Raw genomic sequence first — 26,500 nt, 5'->3', positions numbered from 1 at the left:
TTCTTCACATCTGTGAGGCATTAATTTTGTTGGTTTGGAACCAATATTTTGCTTGTTTACTAGTGTGCTTGGGGTCATTGTCTTGTTGAAACACCCATTTCAAGGGCATGTCCTCTTCAGCATAAGGCAACATGATCTCTTCAAAGTATTTTGACATATCCAAACTGATCCATGATACCTGGTATGCGATATATAGGCCCAATACCATAGTAGGAGAAACATGCCCATATCATGATGCTTGCAACACCATGCTTCACTGTCCTTGCTTCCCATGTAATGATAAGAAATATACTCAAAACCTGGATTAATCTTTTTAGTCACATAGCACTACTATTATTCTGAACACTACTGTATCTCTGGGCCTTGCTCACGAGTGAGAGGACAATGGAGCACGAGATCGGCTGGACAATTGGAGAATAGGTGCAGCACAGGCATTCGCTCTAATGTATTGTTGTGACAAAAAGGGAGCTGAGCCAACAGGCGAAGCTCTTGATCTACTGGCCAATCTTTATTTCTACTCTCACCTATGGTCATGACGGTTGGGTCATGACCAAAAGCACTAGATCGTGGGTACAAGAGGCCCAAATGGGTTGCCTCAAGAGGGTGGCTGGTGTCTCCTTTAGAGATAAGATGGGAAGCTCAGTCATCTGTGAGGAGCTCAGAGCCACTGCTCCGTCGCATTGAAGGAGCCAACTGAGGTGGTTCAGGTATCTGGTAAGGATGCCTCCTGGTCGCCTCCCTGGGGAGGTGTTCCAGGCATATCCATCTGGGAAGAGACCCCGGGGAAGACCCAGGACAAGGTGGAGAGATTATATCTCCACACAGGCCTGGGAACACCTCAGTATCCCACAGTCAAAGATGGTTAATGTAGCCCGGGAAAAAGAATTTTGGGGGCCCCTGCTAGAACTGATGCTCCACAACCTGATCACAGATAAGCATTTGAAGATGATGATGATGACTGCTCTCTGGACTTGGAGCCCCTGGCAGTTAAATGTAGACCCCACTATCTGGCCTGGGAGTTTTTTTTTACTGTTGTCGTCATACCACCAGATCCTAATGCTAGTTCAGCGTTTGGCTATATGCTAACGGCTATAAAGAAACACCAGACCGTTTATGCATGCTACTGTTCTGGCCTGTCTAAAATCTGTTACCATTATTCAAGTGCCCAAGAAATGTAACATCAGCTCCCTTAATAATTACAGACCAGTGGCCTTAACACCAATTGTCTCAAAGTGCATTGAGAGACTTGTCCTGGACCACATGAAGACTATTATCATCTGGAGCAGAAAAGGACGTATGTGAGGCTGCTGTTCATGGGTTTTAGGTTTGCTTTTAATACAACTGCCCCCAGGATACTAGTCAGGAAGATACAGGACCTGGGTCTCCATGAACATTTGATCCTGTGGATTAAGGACTTTTTGACTAACCATTCACAAATAGTGAGACGTGGCTGCGTCCTGACGCGCGAATCCGTCTGCACGTCTTTCATTACAAAATCTCCTTTAACAGTGGAATGTGCCGATAAAGTGCTGATCCCGACCTCTTATGAAACTTCTCTGCTAGTTACACGACGTCCTGCATCAACAGAGCCTTAAATTTGGAAGTGATCAGCTCCTTTCAGCCGTTGATCGCGGCTCGGAGCGCGGTGCGCCCTCCGGCGCTGTGGGCCGTCCTTAAAGCGGCAGTAACAATCCTTAATCTCTCTGAAGCCCATAAAATTTTCACCAAAAGCCAACCGAATCTTCGAAATGGTTTCCAGCTGGTTGTCTGGCAGAGTTTCTGAAAAAATTTTAATGCAATAAAACGGCAATCCTTCAGACATTCTTCTGACAATGAAAAAACGACGAGAGGGGTGGACCAGTGCTCACACAAAGCCTGCCCACAGGCGAATGACGCAACCGACAGGCGTGAAAAAACTCACGCATGCGCACAAAGGTTCAAGCTTGGCTGATGCAATCACACGTGATTCAAATCCACATGGTTTTTGAAAAAATAAAAAGGTCCGATACTTTTCTCACAGACCTCGTATACGGAAAAGTTCCTCCAGATGGACAATAAACCTTTGATATCTGGATGATGGCTGATGAGACCCCATAGCCAATTTTTCAAACCACGGGCTTCTAGATGGGCAGTTTTGCTTCAAAGTTGAGCATTTTTACTATACATTTTAATGTAACAGGATTTCAGGCTGTTTTGACATCAAATTTTCAACTGACCAAAACCTCAAGCAAAAATTTTGCCTGATGGAAAAACAAACTTTATGATGCCTAAGTAATCTATTTGAAGGGTAATTGGTGAAAATTTGATCAAAATCTGAGTTGGCCATGTGGACACCTACATAGGCAGCCACCTGATTTTTACATAGACAGCTCATTAATTAATGCTTATTTTCAGATGTGGAGGCATCTTGGAGCTAATGTCTAATGACCTACAGGGGTATGGTATATTTTTCAATATGACTGGAACATTTCTACATTTTGACTCCTGTGTAATTATGCATTACCCAAGTAATGATGCCAATGCCTCATTACTTGGGCATTGGCCAAGTAATGAGGTTTAGGAAAGAAACAGGTATCACTCAGTGGGTCTTTGCACAATATCGGAAAATGATGAGGCTCTCTCTCTCTCTCAAAAAAATAAAAACTGAACAGAGCATTGCATCATATTAATTAATCATGCATTATATACATGCAGGCACAGTGTACATAATAACACCAAGACCCCAAATTTCATCCTACTTCACAAAGCTGTCCAGCAGCTCCATGTTTTTGCGATCACTGATGAATTCGCCAATCATCTTTTTGTCGAGTCGAGGGTTTTCTCTGAGCCACTGGGCCACCTGGTTGTTATCCATGGGACTGCTGAGAAGGCCTTTATCCTGCAGGAACTGGATCCCTTTCTTAGGTTTTTGGTTAAACTGTTCTGTGCCTGTGATCAACAACTGGAAACAACAAAAAACACTGTTCAGTGGCATGCAACAGTGCACCAAGTTTTATGATTATGACCACATTATTTTGGGGGACAAAGATACATCAGATCTACATTGCTGTGCCAAAGTTTTGGGCACATTACATTAACTTTAATACTACATGTCTGCTAAACATCTAAAGTTGAGAAACTGTTACTAAACTCAAAACTTTATGATACACTGTACAAAAAACAAAGGAGAAAGAGGCCAATAATGTTATCAGTGGATGAAGGAAGAGATTAACGAGCAATAATGGAAAACCATATGTTCCCCATCAGAATGCGGGTGGAAGAATACAAGGTTTTTTTTTTTAACAACATCAGCAGAAGAAAAACAAGATACAAGATGTTGAAGTAAGATGGTGGAGTAACGTTTTTGTATTTTTGGCGGGATGCCATTTTATAAGAAAATACTGGCAATATACAAATATGCTTACTTTAACTTTTATGCATAACTACAGTGAGATATGAAGCACTATCCTTTTTTGAAAGCAATGTCTAAGCTTGGGCACAACTGGGTCTGTTTGGGGTTCTAGCTTTAAAATCAGGGCCAGTACTCATGAAGCATCGCAAAGTCCTCTCAAAGAGCTCCCAACTTAGCCAAAAATTTCCTAACAAGGAATCTTAGCCTTAGAGTGAGCCAGGAGGTGTCTGAGAGCAAGTCTGAGCAAGAAGCAGACTGAAACTCCTGTCTTAGTGAGAAGGCGGGGTTGACCCCGTTGCTAGCTATGACGTGGTCCTGTAAGAGCTGTGATTGGTTGTCACGGAAAGGGAAGGGGAAATAAAAAAATAAATGCACTCTGCACTCCTACATATGAATGAATAGTAAAATCAACCGATCATATAACTGCATTAAGAAATGCGTAATCATGAAAATAATTTAATGTCATGATGATGATACTCAGCAAAACTAAATTTGAGCAATCACTTGGCCATTCGCTAAACCTGTAAATTCTTGTGCTGAAAGGCATTATGGGAGTTCTGGGTTTTGGGGTTTTAAATGTTGCTATTGTGGCTCATGTTCGCTTAAAAATGTTAGTTGTTGATTTATTGTGTTTTTTTTTTAGTTCAATTGGTTTAGTGAGTTAAGTGTCACCATGTTGTCAACATAAGTGAAAAGTGTATCGTATTTGATGCCGTCCCTGTGTTGTTTTACCTGAAAAATAAGAGCACTTCGTAGTGGCAGAGTGCCAAAAAGACAAAAGCTCTCACTTGTCTTTCATTATTTCACGTAGTTCACCACAAAATGAATGTGAAAACACTTTTATTTCCATTGTTGTCCACTTAAAAATCAAATGAGAAAATAGAAGTAAAATAAAATATTAATAATACTGATAATAATAATACAATAATGATAATAATTCATGTGTGTATATGATAACAATAATTTAAACAATTTATAAATACATTAAGACAGTAAATTAACATAAAATAATTACGTAGATCAAGCTGGTAGCGTGTTACTGACTCATATCTCTGCTTATCTCTGAATATCTCTGCTCCCTCTCTGTCTTTTCCACCAGCTTCTCTGCTTCACACACTCTTAGGCTTCTTCAAAGTCCTCTTCCCTACTCTTACCAGTGTGGCACCTTTGGAGCTTTGGTACTTTCATCTTACCAAGTAAAAATTCAAAGAAATATCTAATAATTCAAGAAATTCTAAGATTTTTCTTAGAATAACACTATGTAACACAATTTTTGTTCCTGGCTTCTAAGTGTTACATTTCAACTGCTTATGTCTAAAGTCTATGGAAAAATTACTACATTCAGCACAAACTTTGATTTTATTTTTTTTTAACATTCTTAAAGTTTTTAAAGTTCTAAAAGTTTCTTGAAATTTCTAGATAATTCTGGAAACTTCTAGAAAATTCTGGACAGTTCTAGCAGTTAAAGAATATTCTAGAAGACTACTCAGTAGTAGTGAAGGCGAATTGAGAATATTCTTGAAAACAGACAAATTTCAAAATATCATTGTCCTGATCACAGAAGCAAAGTTTCTGTGGAATAACAGCTATTTTCTATTTATTTAAGGCATAACAGGTTAGGAAAACACACTGTGTACCCAGGAACAAGACAAAAATAAAAATTTGTTAAATAGTGTAATGTCACTAGGAGCTATTTTTAGCCTTAGGTTGTTTTGTGCATGCAGGTCAGTTAGAGCTATGGAAGCCATAAATATGAAAATGATTATGGCTCTTGGGGTTTATAATCTTATCAAACAAACATGTAGGTTGTGATGTTAATTTGGGATAGGGTAAAGGAAAAGGTGAAAATGTGCAAAAAAAAATACTAATACAACACACATTAAGCAGTATAACTAAAGTATTAAAAAGCTTGGGTAGACACCAACACCACACACAATTTATGAATTTATTTAAATAAAATTTCTCTAAGCAGTATTAAGCACATAAATTATTGATACCGTGATACATATCAAATGTCAGACATTCAATGTATTGTATTGAGTTTTGAGATACAATATAGAGCCCAAACTTCGGCAGAGTTCATCGTGTTGGAAAAATCCCGGTGAGCTACATGTTTCTTGTTAGCTACTGTTTACTGGCATATCACACTTCTTCTGAGCATTTTTGTCCTGTTTTTTGACTATCCGTGTTTTTGACTTGCATGCCTGTTTTTGATATTGTCTCTGTCTAATGCTTCTGTTCCTGTTGCTTATCTACCAGTGTAATGAACCCTGCCTGAACTTTCATTAAACCCTGGTTTACTGACATCTGAATCCTGCATTTGAGTCCAGCCACGCTCTTTCAGTAAGCCTGACACTTTGAGAGAAAGTAATTGTTGCTGTAATCAATGCGAGAGATGTGCAGTGCACATTGGACCCACCCCAAGCCGTTTAACAGTGTTACCTGCTTATCATATCAAAGACTGTGGACAGAAAAAATGATACAGGAAAGCAACACAAACACTACGATTGGTAATCAGATCTTTACTGACTGTCATGTATTCCTATAATGTGGATCGATTGAAAGGAGATAACTGGTGTGATTCTACATGGCTGCGGTGTGAGAATGCAGGAGGAGAACTTTGTGGGATGCATCTCTCAAGGTATATATTTATTGTTTTGTGCTTTTCAGTCTTATTTAAATTTGATGTGGGTTTGTTTTTCTGAATACAAAAAACAACTGACGTGCTATTGTAAGTCTGAGCATGAAACTAAGTGGCCTCAGATGCAGCGGATTTACCTTCAGCTACTTAAAAGTGGTCATGAAGGCTAAGAAGGTTATGTCATGATTATGGATAAAATGGCTATCAATCTGTTGTGCATTTTTCTGATGTACTCTGGTATGTTTACTGTAATCAGCTTCATCAGGGCATGCACAGGTTAAAAACTTAAAAGAAATGATTTATAATCTGGCGGGCTGCCATGTTTTTTCTAAGGAGTGGCTTCCGTCTGGCCACTCCACCATACAGGCCTGATTGGTGGACTGCTGCAGAGATGGTTGAACTTCTGGAAGGTTCTCCTCTCCAGAGAGGGATGCTGGAGCTCTGACAGAGTGACTATCGGGTTCTTGGTCACCTCCCTGACTAAGGCCCTTCTCCCCTGATTGCTCAGTTTAGTGGGTGGCCAGCTCTAGGAAGAGTCCTGGTGGATCCGAACTTCTTCTATTTACAGATGATGGAGGCTACTGTGCTCTTGGGACCTTTAAAGCAGCAGAAATATTTCTGTACCCTTCCCCGGATTTATTCCTTGAGACAATCCTGTCTCTGAGGTCTACAGCCAATTCCTTTGACTTCATGCTTGGTTTTTGCTCTGACATGCACTGTCAACTGTGGGATCTTATATGGAGACAGGAGTGTGCCTTTCCAAATCTTGTCCAATCAACTGAATTTACTCCAGATGGGCTCCAATTAAGCTGTAGATATCAGACTGGATGGTCAGGAATTGTTGGACACAAATGCACTGCTCAACCAAACAGCTCTGGTTGTAAAAAAGCTTTACTCGGGTGGATAGCAGAGGTTGGTACCCAAGTAGGAAGTCCAGAAAAAGCAGCAGTACAAAAATCATCAGACTTAAGGTGTGGTCACTGCAACCGGCTAGAGGTCAGGAACACACAAGGAGGCAGGCAGGACTATGAAACACAGGTACAGAGCTGGAAAGTGGCACAAGGCACAACAATCTGGTGAAGGACTAACACACCCAGTGGGCTAATATAACCCCAGGTGATGAGCAGCAAATCAAAAGCAGGTATGCATGGAAAGCACCAGAACAAGGGTGTGGCCATAGAGAGGGAAACACCCACCACCAAGAACCAAGAGAGATAGAGACAGACAAACACAAGCAGAAAAACCCAGCAAGAGAATAAACATACAAAAACCAATGAATAAGAAAAATAACAGAACAGAGAAAAATAAAAACAGATAACCAAACAAACTCAAACCCTGACAGTAGATACATCTCTAGGATCATCACTGGAACAAGGATGCACTTGAATTCAATTTTGAGCTTCATGGCAAAGGCTGTGAATACTTATGTACACGTGATTTCATTTTTTTTTTTTTTTTTAATAAATTTGCAAAAATATAAAAAAAGCAAACAACTTTTCACATTGTTATTATATGTGTGGTATTGTGTGTCGAATTTTGAGGGGAAAAAATATTTACTCTATATTGGAATAAGGATATATAACAAAATGTGGAAAAAGTGAAGCATGTGAACACTTTTCGGATGCACTGTATATAAACATATAAAGAAAGCCAGAACTAAAAGCAGCATTTAATTTCCTATATTTTTCCTACGTACGTGGTCTATTAGATAATAAACCGACCCTTTTATTTATTTTTTTTAACTATATGGATTTGAATGACGTGCGATTACACCAATCATGCTTGAACCCTCGTGCGCATGCGTGAGTTTTTTCACACGTGTCGGTGACGTCATTTCCCTGTGGGCAGGCCTTGAGTGAGATGTGGTCCCGCCCTCTCGGCTGAATTCCTTTGTTTCACACGCTGCTCGAGACGGCGCGCGTTGCTTTATCAACATTTTTTCTGGACCTGTGAGGAATATCCGAGTGGACACTATTCGAGAAATTAAGCTGGTTTTCGGTGAAAAGTTTAATGGCTGATGAGAGATTATGGGGTGTTTCTGTTGGTGTAAGGACTTCCCACGTAGCGGGACGTTGTGCAGCGCTTCCAGGCGCCGTTGTCGGCCTGTTTCGACCTGAAAACATCCTAATTTAAGGCTTAATTCACCCAGGACGTCGTGAGAGAACAGAGAAGATTCAGAAGAGGCCGGCATGAGGACTTTATGCGGACATTCCACTGTTTAAGGACATTTTTTAATGAAAGACGTGCGCGCAAATTCGCCGAGTCTTTTCTGTGACGACTCGGCAAATCTGTGTGCACTGCGACAGGAAAAACACCTCCATGTTGAAAACCATTTGTAAAATTCAGGCGGCTTTTGATGGCTTTCAACAAGTGAGTAACTGAGAAATTGTTTAACAGCTTGGGCATGTTCCAACTTGCCCGTTAAGGTTTCCAACAGAGGTGTTTTTCCTGTCGCGACCCCCCGCGGTCGGGTCCGGCCCGACATGCGACTCTGCCAGCACGTTCTTTCATTACAAAATGTCCGTTAACAATGGAATGTCCGAATAAACTCCTCATGCCAACTTCTTCTGAAAGTTCTCTGTTCTCTGACGACTTCCTGGATCAACAGAGCCTGAAATGTGGAGGTTTTCAACTTGAAACGGTGAGACGCTGCCGCCTCGAAGCGCAGATCGCCGTCAGGCACCGTGGGCCGTCCTTAAAGCGACAGTTACAGACCAAAATCTCTCATCAGCCGTTAAAAGTTTTACCGAAAACCAGCTGAATTTATCGAATGGTGTCCACTCAGTTGTGCCTTACAGTTTTGAAAAAATTTTTATCAAACAAAGCAGCAGTCTCTGAGCCATTCCTAAACAATGAAAAAAACGACGAGAGGGTGGGGCACTCCTCCCTCAAAGACTGCCCACAGGCGAATGACGTAACCGACAGGCGTGAAAAAACTCTCAAGCATGTCTGATGTAATCACACGTGATTCAAATCCATATGGTTTTTGAAAAAAATAATAAGGTCGGATACTTTTCTAATAGACCTCGTATATTTAACTTACTTAACTTACTTTGTATTGGCATGTCACTGTATTACAACCCAAAACAACTGGAGTAAATGCATTTGAAAGGATGAATCCATAAGCTGACAAATGTAGAAATATGTTTGTGATGTTATATGGGGGCTATCTTGGAACCAGTATGGTATTTAAAATTTTAAATTTGGAAAATGATGATTGCAACTGAAAATATCAAAACTTTCTGTTAAAGCGCTTGGGTGCTTAACATCTTTGCACAGTTCTGTCCTGTATAATCTATCAAGACAACTCACCTTTTTCTTAGTTCTGATTAACATCAACTCCTGAGAATCAGGTAACAAGGATGAGAAGCGCTGAGGCTTTTGTGGAGCTCTCTTCTCAGCTGGAGAAAAGAATGATTCTTTATTTTACTTTCAACTTTTCATTTCATTGGTTGTGAAGACCTTTGTGAAGCTGAGTGTTAAAAGACTCACCAGCATCATTGTCTCCTCCATCTTGTCTGCCCAGTCTCATCTTGGCTGCCATCAGATGCCCACTAGTTGGTGGGCAAACATGTGTTGTTTCAGACTGAGGAGGATCCAGTCCATTGTTACTGCCAAACTTATTTATTGCTGAAGAGAAAGTAAGATCTGTGATTAGAATTAGCTGTGTAAGTCCAACACTGACACGCTGGTACAAAAGGAAGATGAGATTTTTCAAACCTAAAAACAACCATTTTTAACTACCATATAAACCACCCCATTACTCTAAGGGCAACATCTGTCCTCACCAGTCATTTGAATAATTCTTACTAGAGCAGAAGATGGATACATATTTCTAGGCACAGCAACACACTACTTTTATTTGGCTAATACCCCCGTCACACTAGAGGACGAATGAGCCTGAATGCTGTTAGAATGGAAATTTGATCTATATTCCGGCGTAGTCGAGGTGCCTTCGAAAACCTTCAACTGCAATCTGAAAGCATTCCAAACAGTCTGTCAAATTCCTATGGCCGGCCCGAATGTTTTGCACATGTTCAAAACATTCAAGGTCCAGTCGAGGTGGAAAAATATCGTACAGCATTTGGGGTGGACATTAACTGCATTCTAAATATCCTTACTGTGTCAAAACAGTATTCAGGACACTCTGATCACACTTGAGACATTCGCCATGGCCAGGCATGTCTACTCCTGCTGGCATGTCCCAGACTGCACCTCTCGTGCATCCCATTCGGAGTGCGCAAAGGAAATATTGTAATGTGCCAAGTCTGTGGCATGCATTCATTTTGTGAAGTAGATGTGAACATTGTGCAATCATACTGAAAACACCATGTGTTGCTGTGAGTCCATGTGTCTCAAAGCCATGGGGCAGTGCGCACACCTGGTCGGGGTGTTACACATAATAACCATATTGTCTCATGTGATCATCCTGCTGCGTGAGCGTGACTTCATATCATCTGACAGCCCAGCAGCTCGTGCGTGGGCTCATATCATGTGACTGCCCTGCTGCATGAGCGTGAGCTCATATCATCTGATGGCTCTGCAACTCGTGCATGAAGTTGTATCATCTGATCGCTGCGGATGCCCCACTGTTCGCTACAGAGCTGGTTTTCCTGTAGAGTGTAAGAGAGAGAGAGAGAGAGACAGAGCGAGAGAGAGAGAGCGAGAGAGCGAGAGAGAGACTGCTGTATAATGGTTTACTGTCAGGGCCTGCCTTACCTCCCCTCTGCTATGTTATCCAATATTTGTACTGACATATGTCGTTTAGGGTCCCCTGATTGTCGGTTTACTGTGATACACCATGGACTGGTGGCTATTACCGTTGGCTGCAGCGGCAATAACGGTTGTGGATGTGCATGTCGGTGTCCTGATGATCGTAATAGTCTGAACACATGCAGTTACATGCAGTACAGTTATGCAAGCGTCAGAAGACCCTGGTTTACATGTTCACAGTTCATAGGTTGGATATCATTCAACATCCAGCAGAATCACACGGCAGGTCTACCAAAAACAGCAGACCACAGTGCTCGCTCTGCCACACCCCTCCTGTTGCTTGCCATCCAACCCAGACTTCGGGCTGCAATCGGACCGCACGTGCACGGCATTTGAGTGCATTGTTCATATTCTTATTGCATTCTGGGTATTGTACTGTGCTCCAATTATATTTGAACTGCATTCATAAGCATACACATGGGATGTGCACGAATCAATCAAGGCAGGATCGGCCACATTCAAAGTAGTCGCATGGCATTTGTGTATGACTACGCCTCAATGTTTGGCTTTTTTCCCCATTCTGGCTGATTCAGCTTGGTTTGCACTCATTCAAACTAAGTGTGACAGACCTCCAAGGATTGGAGAACAGTCGACACAACCTAATATGACTTGGTGTGCGGGGGGGGGGGGGGAATTATCATCTTACAGTTTATATACTTTTATAATTACCACAAGAATCCCATGAAGAATAAATCAACATCGTAAATCTATGTTAAGAATCTCCAAACATCAAGAATGGTTTTGTTGGAATAATTTCACCTTGAGATGTAGTGGAGACAGAAGCAGAGTAGAACTGAGACATAGCTGTCATCTGCAAAGTGCACTGAATTTAGTGCATTGTTTCTCACTTTCTCATTGAGAGACTGAAGAATTCTTTTGTCCCTTGTGCTCTCAGGCTGTATAATACAGCCACTTCAACTAGGAGCAGGAGAAGTGAGCTGGAAATGTCCTGTATAGTTCCTTAAACTCCTTTTACTTTGAATTTGATTTTAGTAGTGCTGTATTATTTATTGCTACTTTTTATATGCACTTTTAACATGTGTGTTTTTACTTGTGTGAATGGGAGCAACAGACTGCCACATAATTTCTTTCGGGTTTAATAAAGTATTTATCCACCATCTATCTATCAACTTTGCATGTGGGATTGCACTGAGCTGATTCCCATCATGGCACCTTCGAAGGCCTTTCTGCACAAAATATACCGTGCATTCAACACATTCCCCGTTACTGGATTAAGCCACGCCACAAAATCTTTCATGGAAAGTCTATTTTCAGAAAATTTACAGACCCCCATATATTTACATTCTATTAAGCTAGCTGAAAGAATTCCTGCTCTGAGATTTGTTGGGTCCACTGTCATGAATTCCGAAGCGTTACGAGCTTTCACTGAATTATTTTTTTTAAAGGGAAAAAGACATTGATTAGATTAAATTTGATTTTATTAATCCCTTGGGAAGACTCCTTCTGGGAAATTGAGGATTTTGCCATTTATTTTTAATTGCAATGCCAGAAGAAAACAAATAAAAGCCTACTTCCTGAGGGGTGTGGCCAGAGCAGTAGCATGTAGGACGTACTTTGCTGTGCTCCTGACTAGGATGAACTTTTATAAAATATTTTAACATATTATGACCAGTTGTTTGCAATATAAGCAAACGAACTTGCTGCTGGAGCACCAAGGCATTCCCTCCGTGATTTAGAACTCTTTTTCAGACCTCAACGAAGGTGCCATGAGCAGGAATAAGTCTGCTAAAGACCAGGCCGCAAAAGCCTCAGGCTTGACTGGGCCCTCTGATGGGGAGTCCACAGATGCTGCAGGAATAATGGCCGCTATCTCAAGCAGTGAGAATAGAATACTAGCTCGCATCGATTCCGGGATGAAGGACCTCAACGCAAAAATAGTTTCTATTCAGGATGATATGGCGAAGCAAGAGAGCCGACTGAAAGATTTAGAGAATGGCCTGACCACCTATTCAGATAAGACGGCAAACATCGAGGGGGACACCGCCAGGCTCAAGCCAGAAGTTGCAACATTTCGTCAGAGGCTGGACGACATGGAAGGATGTCAACACTACTCTAGTCGGCATAAAAGAGGGGCTGGAAATTAACGATGCCCAACGACCAAAGGAAGCCATCGCCGAGCTATTGAAGGAGTTGCTGGGTCTGGATTTCACCCCGACGCTGGACCGGGTCCACAGCAGCCTACATCCTGCAACCAAGGAGGAGGAACCTCCAAGAGTCGTTGTGGAAAGTTTCACTATTTCCAGGAAAGGGAGGCTGTTTTCTGAAAGGCAGCTGCATCGGGGCCACTTCTTCTGCACGGTAAGAGAGCGAGCAACTTCCCGGACTACACCGCTGCAGTGGCGAAAAAGACCACGGCGTTCTTCGAAGCCAAGCGGGTCATTCGGGCCCGCCAAGGCGTCAAATTCAGTCTTATCTTCCCCGCCGTTTTACGCATCACCTGCCCTCCAGACAAGACAAGCGGTTTGAGGACCCAGCGGTGGCTGTGGACTTTATTCGTCAGGAACTTCAGCCTTAAGATGATCATTTTAGAACTGTGAACAAACTCCGAGCAGCGCTCGGCTGGTAACAACAGCTAAGAGATTTGGATATTTGCTCTTGCTCGGATGTTGTTCTTTTGTACGGATGACGCGCCGCGGCTGATTTTTTTTCTGAGAAGGTAATTTCTGTTTCTATTTGAAGTGTATTGCATAATAATGCGAGGGTTTGTTGTTTATGTATGTGAACGTAAGCTTTAGCATTGAAATATACGTACAACAGAGCATCAATAGGGAATTTAAAACCGTTTTTTTTTTTTTTTTTTTTTTAAACTGAAAGTGATATCAAGGAGGGTGTGCCTTTTTCCATCCGTTTGGGCAGTTGTTAAAAACTTTCAGTGCCATAGAATAGTCTATTTCACTTAATATTATGACTGTTTTCTATACCTACTGGGTAATTGTTCACCGTGGTTGGGGTTTGTTAGAGGAGTTTTTATATGGTTGTGTATTGTGTTTTGCTGGCAATTGGGGATGCAATCTCGTGGGGTACAGTAGATCAGCATGGGTTTTTGGGGCTCTATTTTTCTTTTGTAGGTCGTGGACAGGATCTCTTGCTTTTTCCCTTTTCTCAAGAAGGATGACATCTGGTGGCTGCAGTCTTCACTTTGTTAGCTGGAATGTGAAGGGTGTTCATAATCCAGTGAAGTGTAGCCGAGTTTCTGCATACTTAAAATCACTGAAGTCAGAGGTCATATTTCTCCAAGAAATGCACCTCCTATCAACAGAGCATGCAAAATTAAAAAAGGCTTGGATAGGGCAGGTGTTTAGCTCAAAGTACGAGAACAGATCGCGAGGCGCAGCCATCTTGATAAAGAGGGGGGTTCCGTTTGTCCCAGTTTCAACCAGTTCGGTTTTCGCTAATGTATATGGACCAAACTGGGACGATCCTGACTTTTTCAGCAATCTTATAGCAATTCCTCCTGATCTTAATGATCACCTGCTGGGTATGGGAGGGGACTTTGTGTATTGCATCCCTATCTGGATAGATCTAACCCACGACCCAACAGTAAGCTTTCGAAAGCAGGCGAAGTCATTCAGTCATTTAGAGAGTCCTATGGTCTGTATGACCCATGAAGAAAAGACAACTCCATCGCAAAACAGTTTTCCTTCTTCTCACCAATGGATCATTCCTTCTCTAGAATAGATTTTTTTTTAATAGACAGTAGACTTACCCCCATGGTTAGAGGACGCCATTACAACTCAATTGTCATTTCTGACCACTGCCCTGTGCATTTAGATGTGGGTTTTCCAGATTGCCCCAAACCATGTCGTACATGGTGGTTCAATCCCCTGCTGCTCTCTAGGGATTCTTTCAATGATTTCCTTTCTCGACAAAATGATGATTTCATGGAATTCAACTTAACTCCGGATGTGCCAATTTCTAGCGTTTGGGAAGCTCTTAAGGCTTACCTCAAGGGCCAAATAATTTCTTATACGGCACATGAAAGAAATAAACAAACGCTTGGCCAAACGCACTCAAAATAGAAATAGACCGCCAGTATGCTGACTCCCTGACTCCTGATTTGTACAAGCAGAAGCTGTTATTGAAAGCAGAATTTGACAATATTTCCATGAAAAATACAGAAAGACTGATTTTTAGGGCTAAACAGACCTATGAATATGGTAAAAAGGCAGGAAAGTTACTGGGCCATCAGATCAGGCAATCAGTAGTAGCCAACACCATCCCTGAAATTCCGACAGATCCAGGAGTTGTGACTACTAACCCAGAAGATATAAATAAACAGTTCAAGCAATTTTACACTACCCCCTACAGCTCAGAACCACCCAAGGATCAGTCTGAAGTTACTAATTTTTTAGAAATGTTGACTATACCCAGAGGACCATGCCGACATGGATAGAGACCTGTATGTGAATGATATATTACAAACCATCCAATCCATGCAAAGTAGCAAAGCTCCAGGACCTGATGGCTTCTCCAATGAAATATATAAAAAATTTGCAACTAAACTCGCACCAATTCTCCACAAACTATATCAGGACATTCTACTTCGGCGGACGCTACCAAAAACTATGACGCAGGCAATCATATCAGTGCTACTTAAGAAAGATAAAGACCCTTTAGTCTGCAGTTCCTACCATCCGATAAGCCTGCTGAACTGCGATTATAAAATCCTAACTAAAATCTTAGCTTCCTGTATTGAGATTGTACTGCCAAAAATTAATACAGATCAGTGTGGTTTTGTTTGTGGCAGACAATCTTTTTTTTAACATACGCTGCCTTCTGAATATAATTTATACCCCATGCCCAATCGACTTGTCGGAGGCTATAATCTCATTAGATGCAGAAAAGGCTGGGTCGAATAGGGCTATTTACTGGAGGTTTTGGAAAGATTTGGCTTTGGCTCATCAATGTTAAAATGGATCAGAATATTGTATTCCTCACCAGTGGCTGCAGTATGGACAAACACCTTAATTTCAGAGTACTTTAAATGGACTGCATTTATATAGCGCCTTTCCATCTGCATCAGACGCTCAAAGCACTTTACAATTATGCCTCACATTCACCCCGATGTCAGGGTGCTGCCATACAAGGCGCTCACTACACACCGGGAGCAATAGGGGATTAAAGGCCTTGCCCAAGGGCCCTTAGTGATTTTCCAGTCAGGTGGGGATTTGAACATTAACCACTAGACCATCACCTCCCCTTTAAACTTTAAACTCTATAGAGGCTGCCAACAAGGATGTAGTCTCTCTCCTTACCTGTTTGATCTGGCAACTGAGCCACTTGCTATAGCCCTCAGGGAGAAGGATGCTATTAGAGGTATTAGGCAAGGTGGTAAACTTTACAAAGTGTCACTCTATGCAGATGATTTATTATTATATATATTTCAAACCCTCATGAGTTCATACCTAGACTTTTATGCATCCTGAATGAATTCGGAAGCCTCTCAGCCTACAAGATCAACTATTCCAAAAGCCTGCTTTTTCCAGGTATCATTGACTGGTATCATTTCCAGTCAATGATACCAACAAGGGGCAAAGCTCTCGATTTACCGATCGATCTACGTTCTGATCCTCACCTATGGTCATGAGATTTGGCTCATGACCGAAAGAACGAGATCGAGAGTACAAACGGCCGATATGAGTTTCCTCCGCAGGGTGGTTGGGCGCTCCCTTAGAGATAGGGTGAGGAGTTCGGTCACTCGGGAGGAGCTCGGAGTCGAGCCGCTGCTCCTCCACATCGAAAGGAGTCAGTTGAGGTGGCTCGGGCATCTTTTCCGGATGCCCCCTGGACGCCTCGCTGGAGAGGTGTTCCGGGCATGTCCCATTGGGAGGAGGCCCCGGGGAAGACCCAGGACACGCTGGAGGGACTACATCTCTCGGCTGGCTTGGGAACGCCTTGGGGTTCCCCCAAAGGAGCTGGGGGAGGTGTGTGTGGATCTGGAGGTCTGAGCGGCTTTGCTTGAGTTGCTGCCCCCGTGACCCGACTCCAGATAAAGCGGAAGAAAATGGATGGATGGACGGATGATACCAACAAGGACTACTCCGTTTTTCCTTTTAAAGTAGAAAGGGATGCTTTTATGTACCTAGGCATCAAGGTCACACGTTCAATGAGGAAACTGCACGACAATAACTTTATGACTGTTCTGGGACAAACAATACAGGACTTTAAAAAATGGTTGTCACTACCCATTTCATTAGTAGGCCGTATACATATAGTTAAAATGACAATTCTGCCCAGGTTTCTGTACATACTTCAAATGATTCCTGTATTTATACCAAAAACTGCTTTTCAACAGCTGGACAAATCAATCTCATCCTTCATTTGGGGGGGTTCTAACCGCAGGATGAAAAAGAAGTTCTTAGAGGTGTTAAAGGACAAAGTTGGGTCTTGGACTGCCTAATTTTGTTTTTATTATTGGGCAGCCAATATAGTAAAACTTCTACACTGGACTGTCAAATTCCTGCATACAAAACTAAAGAGGGCACATACTGGGCTCAGATGGAACTTCAGTCCAACCCATTACCCTCTCTTGCTTCTTCCTTGTCGTGTGCCCCCGATCCTCAACTGTCAAATCCAGTGGTTAAATCCTCACTTAAGATATGGTTTCAGTTTAGGAAAAACTTTGGTTTGAAGGAGGTTTGTGGATTCCTCCCAGTTTCTCACAATACCTCTTTACACCCTCCATTCTGGACAGTACATATCAGTCTTGGCAGGAACACGGGCTGTTTTTTTTCATGGATCTATTCCCAGATGACAATTTCTCTTCCTTTGAAGCATTAATATTAGATTATAACATAACTAGAGGTCAATTTTTCAATTATCTCCAAATTCGTAGCTTTTCGAAGATGTTTCCTTCCTTTCCACACCTGACGCCAAGAAGTAAGTTAGATACATTCCTAGAATTAAATCCTTATGGTAGGAAATGTATCTCTATAATTTATAAAATGATACTAGAACTGAATAAAGTATTTTGGGACAGAACAAAAGCTGCATGGGAGGCAGACCTGGGGGGTGGGGCTTTCAGAGGGTGCTTGGCAAAAGAGTCTCACCCGCATACATCCTCTCTGTGTGTGTACGCTATGGGCTCATTCAGTTTAAGATAGTACATTGTCTGCACTACTTGAACGATAAGCTAACAACAATCTTTCCCACGGTAAACCCTGGCTGCCCGAGGTGGGATCACCGTCCTGCAACAGTTGGACATATGTTTTGGCTATGTCCCTCTCTCACTGATTATCGGAGTCAGATATTTGAGGTGCTCTCCCTTATCTGTGGACAGACAGTTACCCCTGATTTTCATACAGCTATTTTTGGCATACCTCACCGACCTGCAAACTCACGAGCCTACAGTCAGACGGATTGGCGTTTGCCTCTTTGATGGACCGCAGGCTTATCCTCTTTAACTGGAAGGCAAAACAGCCCCCATCCTTTTTACACTGGCTAAAGGAGGTACTCTCCCTCTTATCTTTGGAGAATTTAAGGCACAAAATTCGTCGGACTCACAGGGGTTTCGTCTCGACTTGGAGTCCCTTCATAGAATATGTTGAGAGCTTATCTTCTGGCTGTAATCGACAATCACTCGACTGAAATGTACACACCAACTCACCTAATGAACAGACAGTTTGAGTGACTGTCATCTATTTTTTGTTCTTCCAAGAGCCCTGGAGGTAGAGGGTTGACAATATGTATGTCTGTCTCCATGCTGTTTTGAAAAACTCTAAATAAAGTTTGAAAAAAAAACTACTTCCTATGTCTTTGCATTTTTAAGACTTCTGAAAGACTGATTTTATACCAGTGAAGGCCTTATTTGTAGGGTAACAAATTCAATGCCTTCTAAGACTTTTTAAGGATCTGCAGTTACTCTGTTTTGACACAGTTGATCATGGTAACCTGATTAAGAGTCATATCAGTAAGTATCTCTGGATCAACTCACAGCGCAGCAGATAACAGAATATTTACAGAGGAATCCTTCAAATGGTGATACAAGCACCAAATTCAGCACAAATACTCCTTAGACATGACTCCTTTGAAAAAACCAACTGGCCACTTCAATATTCAATAGGGGGCCAGGTAGAGGTCAACTGAAGAATTACACAGGGGTCAAAATTTTAAACTTTGAAACTATTCTATGTTTCTGTGAAGGCTCTCAGTTGTCCAGGTGGTTTCCATAGTAGAGAAGCTTGAATCTTTGACTGGACTGGGTTGCTTGACATGAGGACATTTCGCTTCAAATCGCAGAAGCTTCCTCAGCTAAAATTCTTGCTCTGGTAGTCTGACTTCTGTCTTGACTCTTGTAGAAAAGTTCCTCGAAAAGTCCTCACGTCAAGCAACCCAGTCCAGTCGAAGATTCAAGCTTCTCTACTATGGATCTGCATGCTTATCTGGCACAAGTTTTATGCAGGATGCCCCTCTTGACACAACTCCACCTTACATGGAAAAATGTGGCAGGGGTGGGGTTTGAACTGGAAACCTTCTGCACTGAAACCAAGCACAGTAACCACTTGTCCACCACCCCTACCTAAAATTCCAAAATGCTCCAATCATATTGAAAACTATACCACATTATATAAGGAATAGTTTGCACCATATATCGCTTAGTTGGCACGTTACGGAGTAACATATGTCACATGTCATAGAAGCCAGTGAACATCTACATCCTTTGACATTTACTTTGGAGACCAAGCATTCAACACAGTCAAAAGTATTCCATTTATTAATCCTATTAGTTCAATCAATAATTTACACCACTTTTTTTTTCTTTACCAAAATTGGAGCAACTTTAACTTTTGACCCCTGCACAAACCAAAATTGACCTTTGTCACCATTCTTACTGTTTTTACCATATAACTCTATAAAATTCAGTCATAGATAGTCCAAACTATACCTTTTTGGAATCTTTATGTTCAGACAGATAATGTGGTGTAGTTTTCAATATGATTTAAGCATTTTTAAAATTTGACCACTCTGTAATTCTTCAATTGACCCCTACCTGGCCGCCTACTGAAAATTAAAGTGGCCAGTCGGTTTTTTCCAAAGTGTAATGTATAAGGAGTATTTGTTCCAAATTAGGTGCTAGCATCACCATTTGAAGGATTGTTTCGGTTATCTGCTGCGCTACAAGACTGGTTTCCTTCCGATCTCGCTCAGAGGAGTTTCTCTGTAGCTACCACTAAATTTGTGTCCTCTTCTGTCATTCTGTCCCATGATGCACCCTAGGGTTCTGTTCTGGGACCTGATTTGTTGACTTTGAAAATGCTTCCACTTGGACACAACTTGAGCATCACTGAAGGCATAGCATTGCTATGCAGATGTTATCCAGCTGTACATCTTATTCATATCTCAGAATGCTGTTAAATTACCTAGTTATAAAGAACTAGATGGCTGTTAATTACCTGTCACTTCACACAGGGAAAACTAAAGTCCTTGTTTGTGCCCTGGGTAACTTTGTTCCCACAGTGATGGGAAATTTTGGCGCTCTGTCATCACTAGTTCAGGCTTAGAAATCTGGGTGTTTGGATGTTACATGTAACCAGGCTCTCAATCTGAATCTTCATGTTAGTTGTATGCAAACTTGTTATTTCCATCTATGGAACATTTTCTGCCTCAATTACATGGTATCTCAATCTGAAATAAAAATATCCATTCATGCATTCATTTCACCGTGGTTGGATTATTGTGAATCATTGTTTGTTTGCTTCAGCCAGTCTCCACGGAATCATCTATAAATGGACTAGAATGCAGCTGTGAGGCTTCTTATACTTTCTGTGAGATCTCATGTTGTGACTCCAAATTTTCTCTTGTTTACACAATGTTGAGAGTTTAATCTAAAATTTTGGTGATTGCTTTCAGTTCTCTTCATAGTCAAATGCCTAATTACATCAGCAAAGTCTGCCTCCATATATATATACCAAGAAGGTCTCTGGGGTTCTCTGACCAAAACCTGGCTCAAAAATCAAAGGAGACTTTTAAGGGTGTGGCTCTCAATTTGTGGAACACATTCTGATTGCATCAGATCTGTAGACACTGTGGAAATGTTGATAACGAACCCTAAGAATTTGTTCTTAACTACTTAAATTTAACTCTTGTATTTTAATTTCTCTGTATTTGGTATTGTTTTTTTTCCTGAGATCTCTGTTCTTGATACAGTCAGGTACATAACTATTTGGAGAGTAGCAAGAAATGCGGAAATTTTGTCACCGTACACCACCACAATGGAGTTGAAATGACAATCAATATGCAAATGTAGACTTTTAGTTTTAATTCAAGGGGTTTAACCAAAACATCATGTCCACCATATAAGAATTACAGCCATTTTTATACACAGCCCATTTCATATTTCAGATTTTTTTTTTAAATTTAACCTTTATTTAAACAGGTTAGTCCCATTGAGATTAAGATCTCTTTTACAAAGGAGACCTGGACAATTTAAAGTTTCCAATTCATCTAACCAGCATGTCTTTAAATGTGTGAGGAAACCGGCGCACCCAGAGGAAAACCACACAAACACGGGGAGAACATGCAAACTCCACACAGAAAGACCACAGGTGGGAATCGAACCTGAACTTTTTACTGTGAGGCAACAGTGCTAACCATTAAGCCACCATGTTGCCATAAGCAATTGGACAAACTAAGTATGAAGATAATTTTTAATACAATGTATCACTTTTATAGCCAGCTTTCTTTACCAGTCAGTGGATGGAAACATGAACATTTCAAGCCAGTGAATGTGGCTTGGAATTGTTTGTATCACTCATTAAGAAATACAAACAGTATGGTACTGTATGATAAAACTGTATGCAGCAGCAAGGAGACCAGTGAGGGAATCCATCAAGACACCCATGGACTGAAGGACTTATAGGCTTCTTTGGCTGTGAGCAGAGAAACTGCGCACTGTGCAACTTTTGCCTGTCACATCCTCAGTTATCTATGTTCACAGTGGAGGGAGACAAGAAAGATAAAAAAAAAAAAAGTGAAATTTCAGCTAGTTTGCCAGAGGTACATGTAAAACCTCATACTATCATACATGTTCAGACCCGGTATGACAGCATGAATAAACTGTGAATCAAACGTAAAGTTCAAAAGGGTGCATTTATCAGTTATACCACTACTGGGCATGTAAAGTTAAATGTTCCTGTGAACAGTCTCGAGAGAGCACCGAACCAACGTTTGATCTTTTACAAGAGTTTTAAGATACAGAAGCATGGAGGGTAGCAGCAAAACAAGATTAATTTAACAGATTTAAACATTAAATTGATCCATTGAACAGTTCATGGAACATTTTGATTAATGTATTTGTATTGATTATTCTATATTGGTTAATTAATTAGTTTATTATTTGGCTCAGTGTTACACCCCTTCCTGACAGACACCAGAATATGAAAGAGTCAGTACATAATGGCCAGAAGCATGAACAGCAAATTTAAAAAGAGGTGAAGGAGAACAGCTGAAGAAAAAGCAGAGTGAGGACAGAATAGAGCAGAAGCAAAGAGGTCCTGTGTAGTCAGACGGAGAAGTCTGCATACCAACTGTAGTGTCTGTTCCACTTGTCACTGAACCCTCGCACTCTGCCACAACAGTTTCTGTCAGTTCTTGCTGAACAGTACTGTTGAGCACCTTGGCCTGGCAGTGAGCTTCTGTGCTGTCAATCACTGTCAGCAGAGCGTCTAGTGAGAGGAGGTGGGTTGTGTAGAGTTGCCCAGAAACTGGGAATGCATTCTGCAGAAAGACAGGAAAAAAGGCAGGGTACATATTCATAAATCCAGCTTTGTATCTGAAATACACATCATTAAAGATATAAACAAACAAACCAATCAGAGTGTTAAATGGAACACTGATGTGATTAGATTCACACCTGAAAATATTTAAATTGGCCATTTGTAGCAGGCTGGTAAACTGTCTTGCTGAGACAGTTTACCAGCCTGCACAGGCAGCACAGCCGTCATGTGCTGCCTGCACAGTGAACATGCATTGTGTAAGAATGACTGCTGGACTGAATGTGTGTTATACTGTGTATTGCACTGAACTGAAAATCAACACACTCTACAGCATTTTTGTTGTGGAGCTGTTTGACTTTTGTGTACTCTTGTTCAGAGGCAGATGGATCAACATGCCTCACGATGCTGTGCCATGCCAGGAAGGAGGTGATGGTCTGGTTGGACTTCAGACCAGAGGATCCTCGATTCATAACACAGCCAGACTGGAAAATCACTAAGGGCCCTTGGGCAAGGCCCTTAATCCCCAAGTTGCTCCCACTGTGCAGTGACCGCCTTGCATGGCAGCACCTCGACATCAGTGTGCGAGTGTGTCTGTGTGAATGGTTAAATGTGAGGCATAACTGTATAGCAGGGATGTGGAGATTAATCGATATGAACTGGTATCTAGATATAAACATGCACAATGCAAGTGCATCGATTCATTCAGTGTGCATCGATTCATTCAGTGTGCATCGATTCATTCAGTGTGCATCGGTTGAATCACGAACGGATCGCTCGCTGTCTGCTTGCATCGATTTTTTCTGATGCACCTTGAATGCATCATGGATGGAAGTTTGAAAGTACATTTCTAACAAACATGGAGCCCTGCAACAACAGCAGCAAGCACTCATAGGACATTTTTGAGGTGCAACATTTCAATCAGGCGTTGGGAAATACTTTGGCTTTTTTTTAAAAAGATGGAAAACTCGACAATTCACAGGTCATTTGTGAAGAATGTTGCGCTGTTAAACCTTACACTGGCAGTACGACAAATTTAGGGACTCACTTGAAGAGAAAGCATGGCGGCGTGAATGGCTGAGACTTTTGGGGATGCTCCTTTTATACCCAATCATGACACTCATAATTAGTGTCCTCAGGTCCCAAACACTTATTGAGTGTTGTTGGAAGGAAAGGTGATGTAACACAGTGGTAAACATACCACTGTCCCAGCTTTTTTGAAACGTGCTGCAGACATCCATTTCAAAATGAGCAAATATTTGCACAAAAACAATGTGTATCAGTTTGAACATTAAATATCTTGCCTTTGTGATGTATTCAATTGAATATAGGTTGAAGAGGATTTGCAAATCATTGTATTCTGTTTTTATTTACATTTTACACAACATCCCAACTTCATTGGAATTGGGGTTGTAACTATGAAGCACATAGAGGCTCCAGTCAACAAAGAACAACAACAACAAAGAAGTGGACTTCCACTGTCGTTTTCACCATCCAGTGTCCCCACTGACTTCCACAAATCAAACAGGTCTAAACTGCAAATACAACGACATGGCATGAGAGCGGGCAGAGGAAGGCTTTACCTTGGACAGTAGCTTAGTGAGGTCTTCAAACATATTAGAGCAGTAGAAGTCACAGTCATAGTTGATGTACAGCTCAGTGACAAAGCTGGGGATCCTCCACAGCTGGACCAGTGCTTCCAGGGCCATCTCCTTCATCTCATAGGGCATCTTCATGTTCTCTGATGTGATGATGTCCAAAAGCTTCTTCAGGTACATCTGAGTTTCAGAACAGCATGTGATTACTTCTGATCTGTTTGTTTTTTTTTTTTTACAACACTCATTTTGGATTTAATGCCAGAAGAGAATTTCATGAAAAGCAGAACTTTGTCAATACTTATATAGTTACCTCGAGCTGAAACTTCAGATGCACCCTCATACTTTCGAAAAGCAAGAAGCAAAGTCGTATTGAGGAAGCATACAAGTTCATACGGTCCAGACTCAGCAGCTACAACCAGGACAGAAATGATAAAAAAAAAAAAAAAAAAAAAATCCACATAAACATTTATATGAGAGATGAAAGTTGGGAAGAGTTTAAGACATTTTTCACAAGGCCAACTCTGGATTCAGAAAGCTGTGTTTTCATCAGCATTTCACCAGCGTACACACATCCACCGTGTTCACATTCAGTAAAGATTTTCTTTGGCTTCCATGTGGTTTCGGCAGAGAGAAATCTTCATTTACATCAGGCGCTGGTAGTGAAAGCAATACATCAAACCTCTTTCAGCTAATTAAAACAAACATAGAAACATACAGTATAAAGATTTGAGGATTTAAATTCAGGTTGCACAGTGACATTGGTGTGAAATTGGTTTTACATCAAGAAAATATCCAGAAATAAAATATGAAGAGCAGGCTGTACATGTGGCTCCAGGCGGCATGAAGAGGACCCTGTCCAGGATCAACCCACGTAAGGCAGCTGGTCCAGACAACATATCTGGTCGTGTTTTGAAGGACTGTGTCAAGGAGCTCAAAGATGTCCTTGCTGACATCTTCAACATCTCCCTGAGCCAAGCTGTTGTCCCCACACCCTTCAAAGCCGCAACCATAATACTGGATCCAAAGAAGCCCCTCCCGTCCAGCTATAATGAGCATTGGCACGTAGCACTGACATCCGTCATCATGAAGACCATCAAGTCCACACTGCTGGCCAAGAAGGCTGAAACCTGCCTCTACTTCCCCCTCAAATTGAACACAGTGCGCGTCCCACCCCCATCATGTCTTCATTCTACTGGGGCACAATTGAGAGTGTTCATAATGGCTGCATTACTGTGTGGTATGGAGGCTCCACCGGCACCATTTCCTGTCGGTAGACTGCAGCGCATAGTGAACACAGCCAGCAGGATCATCGGTGCTCCTCTGCCCTCTCAACATTTTCAACACCCGTCTCAACCGCAGAGCCATCAGCATCGCTGGTGACACCTCCCACCCCTTAACGCTCCCTCTTCAGCCTCCCGCCTTCAGGGAAAAGGTAGCAGAGCCCCTGGGTCGTTCCACAAGACTGAGAACAGCTTCATCCAGCAGGCTGTCAATCTGCTGAACTCTGTCCTTGACCTCTGTCCCCTAACTGTAACACACTCAACACACATGAACTCTACCTCAGCTGTTTGCAGAAGAAAGATTCAATTCACTCACAAATGGTCATTTTACATGAGCTGTGAATTGTCCTTTTATTTTACTGAAACCATGTGCTCCTGGTGGTCATTTGCACTGTCATCTCACAAGCTGCTCTTTTGCACCTCCTCACTTTCCACCACCGCTACCATTGACATTAACGCTTGTTCGATTGTCCGGGACAAGTGTAAACTGTGATCGGACAAGCAATAGCTCTAAATCGTTGTACGACCGGACAAGTTGTTTTCTCATGTACATCACGTTTTGTGTCGCACCTCGCAAGAAAGCGTCTTCAATTTTTCCCGCAACACTCCATGCAGCGGACAATCGGAAAACATGATATCACAGGGTTCTCCCCAGGCAATGGAACAATGGCGCCGCACCACAGTGTTCTGACAGCGCCGTCACACTCTGTCCTGCTCTCAGGTGGTTTTTTAAATGGAGCCAGGCTGTTTGTGCTGAACTGCCCGCTCCCCCCTTTCTTTTTATTATTGTTGTTTATCCACTAATGACACCCGATCAAAATACTTGTATGTGAGAACTTACTGGGCAATAAATTTGATTCTGATTTGACAATCAAATCAGTCCAGATTTAGCTCTTGGTCAAACAAGACAAATAGGGGTTATATTGTTTGTTAGTTTTTTAATAAGTATGCAATTCCACTTAAAAATGTTGAAAAAAAAAACTAAACTGTCAACATGACAGAAAAAAGTCTGCACAGGTGCAGTGTGTCATTTTTAAAGAAGAGAGCAAATGTTATGTCCATCAAATATTAATGTGTTTTTAAAC

The 26,500-nt window shown here is 41.7% G+C and overlaps 1 protein-coding gene across 1 annotated transcript in view; it reads right to left on the bottom strand.

The window, feature by feature from the left end:
- Nucleotides 1-26,500, bottom strand: part of gbf1 (golgi brefeldin A resistant guanine nucleotide exchange factor 1) — a 580,908-nt gene that overhangs the window by 173,841 nt on the left and 380,567 nt on the right. Inside the window, 6 exon segments of the mRNA XM_034185226.1 lie at nt 2,739-2,941; nt 9,345-9,433; nt 9,525-9,662; nt 22,349-22,541; nt 24,121-24,315; nt 24,446-24,544. Coding sequence (XP_034041117.1) covers nt 2,739-2,941; nt 9,345-9,433; nt 9,525-9,662; nt 22,349-22,541; nt 24,121-24,315; nt 24,446-24,544 — 917 coding nt within the window.

This window comes from Thalassophryne amazonica, chromosome 13 (assembly GCF_902500255.1).
Source record: "Thalassophryne amazonica chromosome 13, fThaAma1.1, whole genome shotgun sequence".
NCBI classification, from domain to species: Eukaryota; Metazoa; Chordata; class Actinopteri; order Batrachoidiformes; family Batrachoididae; genus Thalassophryne; species Thalassophryne amazonica.
Note: the sequence above shows the minus strand (reverse complement) of the source record. Positions and strands in the feature narration are given on the sequence as shown.